The sequence below is a fragment of the Lissotriton vulgaris genome, chromosome 4_1 (assembly GCF_964263255.1).
Source record: "Lissotriton vulgaris chromosome 4_1, aLisVul1.2, whole genome shotgun sequence".
Lineage (NCBI taxonomy): Eukaryota > Metazoa > Chordata > Amphibia > Caudata > Salamandridae > Lissotriton > Lissotriton vulgaris.
This window is the reverse complement of record NC_141691.1, coordinates 2,071,349,044-2,071,354,709: the sequence shown is the minus strand read 5'-3', so window position 1 is coordinate 2,071,354,709 and position 5,666 is coordinate 2,071,349,044. Positions and strand designations below refer to the sequence as shown.

The 5,666-nt window shown below is 41.0% G+C and overlaps 1 protein-coding gene across 1 annotated transcript; it reads right to left on the bottom strand.

The window, feature by feature from the left end:
- Positions 1-1,219: 1,219 nt before the first annotated feature.
- Positions 1,220-4,775, bottom strand: LOC147725035 (uncharacterized). Its single transcript, XM_086966498.1, has one exon. It carries the CDS (start codon positions 3,655-3,657, stop codon positions 2,602-2,604), a length of 1,056 nt encoding a protein of 351 aa, XP_086822624.1. The 5' UTR covers positions 3,658-4,775; the 3' UTR covers positions 1,220-2,601.
- Positions 4,776-5,666: the final 891 nt, after the last annotated feature.

Here is a 5,666-nt window from a genome sequence, read left to right as displayed (position 1 = left end):
ATGACAAGATATGTGTGCTCACAAACAGCAGTTGCATTCTCTTGCGCTGTCTAAGTGCTAATGACTGACCAAAGAGAGTAACAAGGGGCAGTACGGTTGGACTTCGTCTAGTGTGTTCAGACTAAATTCCAGGAAAAGAATAAAATACGAAAACATGTGCAGGTACTGTGTAAAAATACAATGTGGCTCAAATGCAAGCGGGTTATGTAGTAACATGAGCAAAAGAAAAGCGCCCTAAAACGTGCACAGTTAGGCTAAAATAGGGAAAGCACCAAAGGCCATGCAAAAAATACACACAACAGTGGCTTCCCCTTTCAAGCTCGCCTTCTGGGCTCACCCCCCCGCCCCTCTGGCCGTCCTGCCAGTAGATCATACCTCTTCCCCAGGGCAGGTCCTTAGTTCTCCTTCCTGAGAGTCGTTCTCACCTCTCCCTAGGAGGGCAGCAGGCTATCTCGAGGAAAGCAGTTGTGTGCAACCAAAGACGTGTACTGGAAAGTCTTAGGCAACAGATCGACAATTTTCAACAATTGCCATGTATAAAATAGTTACATTAAACTCAACTTGCGCATCAAGTTAGATTTAATGCAGATTCTTTTGATACCTTAAAGCTTCAACTTTAGTAGTCCCATTTGGAAGTTAGCAATCCTGAGTGGTCAGTGTGCAACTTCACACTTACCAATGGGGCTACCTGTCTTAATACAGTGAACATGACAATGCAGGGATTTTGCTTTCCAGACATGTAAAACATAACTGATGTCCCTCTCTTTAATATAATGCACCCTGCCTTTGAGGCTCGTTAGACCTACCTTCGATGTGACTTACAAATGTTAAAAAGGAAGGTTTTGGCTTTGCCACAGGTTGAAATGGCACAGTCGAGTTAGCAGTTTTAATGCTACTCTGCCAGCCTGCAATGGCAGTGTGGGAGAGATGTTACACCTTGTCCCACTCGTGGTAGCACAATAAGTGTTGCAGTCCATGAGGAAAACTTAATGTGTAGGCCCCGGGTACATCGGGTATCATACAGTAGAGATGAATGTAGTAGTAAACTTATGCCAATTGGAGATAAGCCAATTAAACATACACTTTTAAGGGTCAGAGTACATGCCCCTGTAATGCAGGGTCCACAGGCACTACAGAGTCATTACACAGCATTAAATCCAGAAAAGTAGGGCAAAAAGTATACCGGGGAGCTTGCAAAAAGAGTCTCTCACACATAATATTAATAATTAAGCATTGCTTTTATTCTTTTACAACAAATAACCAAACAGTATAGCATTCCATCTACTCCTAAAATAAAATAAAGTCTTAAAAAAAAAACCAATGATAATAAACAGAATATTACATGTTACGGATCTCCATACTCCATGGTGTTATCTAACGAGAATGAGTCACATCAGTCACATTGCATTGAGGCTATAACAAGGAATTTTGTCATAGTAAGAAATTTTTGATTTTTGCTTTGTTGTTGCAAATGTGTTATAGGACATTTATTTTCACAGGTGCGTGTCTAAGTGTGCATATGAGTTTATGAAACAAGTAGTATTTATTATACAGCTGTCATGGAGAGGAAATCTTAGAAAGCGAGTGAATGGGGTAATTCGGACTTCTTGATAGGACACCATGGCGATGATGATCTTTACCTTTATTCTTTCAACAATTCCGCACACATTTATATTTACCAGTCACATACCCTTGTGCAAGGCAAGATGGCAATGTTTATAATATGAAGAATTGGTAAAAATAATCGAATAAGTAAGGTGAAAGAGAGGATTCTTATTTAGAAGTGGTCTTCCTGATTCGCTTTTGTATCCATTCTATCTCCCAAATGCTGATATATTTCAAGTCCCCTTTCTTCACTAGTATTACACATTCTAAGTTATGAATTTTCTAAAATGAACAGATTCTCTGATTATTTTACAATATATGCATTCTTGTAAAGCTTCTCATGTTTGCTACAATGAATTGCCTTTATTGAGGGTATCTGAGTGAAGTTTTTCATAGATTCAGAACAATGTAAAGGTTTCTCATCAGTATGGATTCTCGGACAGTAATTGCTAATCTGCAAAGCTTTCCCCACATTCTGTGCATAGATACGGTTTCTCATCAGTGAGTTATTTGATGTCTTAAGATTGCTTTCTTTATAGTGAAACCTCTACCAGATTGAGTACACCAATGCGGTTTCTAAGCACTGTGGATTCCTTGATGTATCAACAGTGTACCTTTCATAGTAAAGCTTTCCCCAATTCTGTACACTGATAGGGTTTTTCACCAGTGTGGATTCTAAGATGAATTAAAAAATTGCATTTCACAGTAAATCTTTTCCCGCGTACTGTACACTGGTAGGGTTTCTCACCAGTATGGATTCTCTGATGGCTCAACAAATTGCCCTCCTGAGTAAAGCTTTTGCCGCATTCTGTACACTGGTAGGGTTTCTCACCAGTGTGGATTCTCTGATGGCTCAACAGCGTGCCCTTCTCAGTAAAGCTTTTCCCCGCATTCTGTACACTGATAGGGTTTCTCACCAGTGTGGATTCTCTGATGGCTCAACAGCGTGCCCTCCTGAGTAAAGCTTTTTCGCATTGTGTACACTGGTAGGGTTTCTCACTGGTAGGGTTTCTCACCAGTATGGATTCTCTGATGGCTCAACAGCGTGCCCTTCTGAGTAAAGCTTTTCCCGCATTCTGTACACTGATGGGGTTTCTCACCAGTGTGGATTCTCTGATGCCTCAACAGTGTACCCTTCTCGGTAAAGCTTTTCCCGCATTCTGTACACTGATAGGGTTTTTCACCAGTGTGAATTCTCTGGTGCTTCAACAAATTGCTTTTCACAGTAAAGCTTTTCCCGCATTCTGTACACTGATGGGGTTTCACACCAATATGGATTCTCTGATGCCTCAATAGTGTACCCTTCTCGGTAAAGCTTTTCCCGCATTCTGTACACTGATAGGGTTTCTCACCAGTGTGGATTCTCTGATGCTTCAACAAATTGCTTTTCACAGTAAAGCTTTTCATGCATTCTGTACACTGATGGGGTTTCTCACCAATATGGATTCTCTGATGCATCAACAGTGTACCCTTCTCGGTAAAGCTTTTCCCGCATTCTGTACACTGGTAGGGTTTCTCACCAGTGTGGATTCTCTGATGGCTCAACAGCGTGCCCTTCTCAGTAAAGCTTTTCCCGCATTCTGTACACTGATGGGGTTTCTCACCAATATGGATTCTCTGATGCTTCAACAGTGTACCCTTCTCGGTAAAGCTTTTCCCGCATTCTGTACACTGGTAGGGTTTCTCACCAGTGTGGATTCTCTGATGGCTCAACAGCGTGCCCTTCTCAGTAAAGCTTTTCCCGCATTCTGTACACTGATGGGGTTTCACACCAGTGTGGATTATCTGATGCTTCAACAGATTGCTTTTCACAGTAAAGCTTTTCATGCATTCTGTACACTGATAGGGTTTCTCACCAGTGTGGATTCTCTGATGCTTCAACAAATTGCTTTTCACAGTAAAGCTTTTCATGCATTCTGTACACTGATGGGGTTTCTCACCAATATGGATTCTCTGATGCCTCAACAGTGTACCCTTCTCGGTAAAGCTTTTCCCGGCTTCTGTACACTGATAGGGTTTGTCACCAGTATGGATTCTCTGATGCCTCAACATCGTACCCTTCTGAGTGAACCTTTTTTCACTTTCTGTGCAGTGGAAGGGTTTCTCTCCAGTATGGAATTTCTGGTGCTTCAAAAAAAATTGTATGTCTTAATGAAGCTTTTCCCACATTCTGTATACTGATAGGGTTTATCAGCGGATTTGCATGTCTGATGCCTCATCAGTGTGCCGTTCTCACTGAAGCATTTCCTAAATTCTGTACAGTTATAAAGTTTCTAACCAGTATGGGTACTCTGATGAATATGCTGTATGCTAATGAAAATGAAGATTTTCTCACATTTGGTACACTGATAGGGTTCCTCATCAGTATACAATATCTTATGCTTCACACTTTTTTTCCACTTTCTGTGCAGTCACATGGTTTCTAACCAGTATGGGCCATATGAAAACCGTGATTTCTTCACAGCGAAGGTTTTCTCACATTCATTACACTGTAAAGGTTTCTCGTGAGCACGGCTTAGGAGTTGCTTTACAAGTATGTCATTCTAAGTGTAGCTAATCCCACATTCTGGACAAATATAGCACTCATCACCTGTATGGACTCTCTGGTCTCTCAACAGCTTCTTTGGTTCAGAGGAGCTTTTTCCACATTCTGTACACTGGTACTACCTATCCTTTGAATGAACCATTTGATGCCTGTGCAGCAATGAAACCTCAGTGCAGGTTTATCCACATTCCATATATAGCTAGATTCTCTCCCCAGTAAGCATTTTATGGTATTTCAACAGAAATGTTCTAGGGTCATGCTGTTCTCACACTCCTTACACTGGTATGGCCTATCCTCAGGATATTCAGATTAAGTGCTCTAATTTCGCATTAGAATTACATTTGTGGGAGTGCTGATTAAAGCAAAGGTGTTCACACTCTGCATACTCAAAGAGATGATCTCTGGTGTGCATCTTTATAAACTGTCCATAAAAATGAGCTCTGCTTGAGCTTTTTCACAGGTCTGTGTTTCTCCCCTGAACGTATATATCATAGGGTGTGTATCCAGGTCCAACCTCCAGCCGAGGTTTTTCTCAGACTCTACACACTGATATGGTTGATCATCTGGTGATGCTGCCAAGGCCTTTTCTGGGGCGGGGTGCTGCAGGTCTTTTAATCAGGTTCTTTGATTCTGTGAATGAGAAACAAAACTCTGTGAGGATGGGAATAAAATCAAAGGGACTATAAAAGGGGATATAAAAAAAGGGACTATAAAAGACAGAAACTGGATGAGGACGGAGTGATTTTGAAGGGGAAAGGCAGAGAAGGAGGGAGGAGAAAACCAACAGGGTCTGCACTCAAGATATTAAGGTTTAATGTCAGTTCGAGCATAAATGTAAAATACACTTTTCTGATTGCAACTAGTGACCTAGTCGATGCAGTTGATGCCTCCGCCAATCAGATCAGAACTGTTGAGTTTTAAAAAAATGTGTGCCCCTTAACATGACACTTAACTGGTTGCTAGTCCAGCTACAGCAATAGTACACACATTAAATTTACCAGTAACTTCTAGGATTAGTAGAGTGTGGTGACGGTCCCTCCACAGACTCCAAATACCGGATCCCTGGAAGCTTAGAATCTTACAGACTTTGTGAAATAAACTTCCATAATGCAAGTAATATTGGAATTCTTCTCGGAGCAAATTAAGTGTATTTCAAATCTAAGGAGCTGTTTGATAACATTGTAGATACACAATGTCCTAAGCAAGTTAGTTATCTCCCATAAAGCAGCGATGTGAGGGTGTGTCATGACATTTCAAAAATCCATATAGAGATTCAGCAGTTGAATCTTTCTCCTCTTGTCTCTCATTGACTAACTGGGTAAGGAAGCATAAAACAACCAACTGAGAACAGACACCGACAACTGGTCTCTGGAGGAAAATATTCTATATTTATGAACCCACTACTATAAAAAAACACACATCAGTGAATCATAAATCACCCAAGCATACATGGTAGTACAAAGCCAAAAATTATTTATGATCCCAACACAGACAGCCCTACCTCGCAGAGCAAATG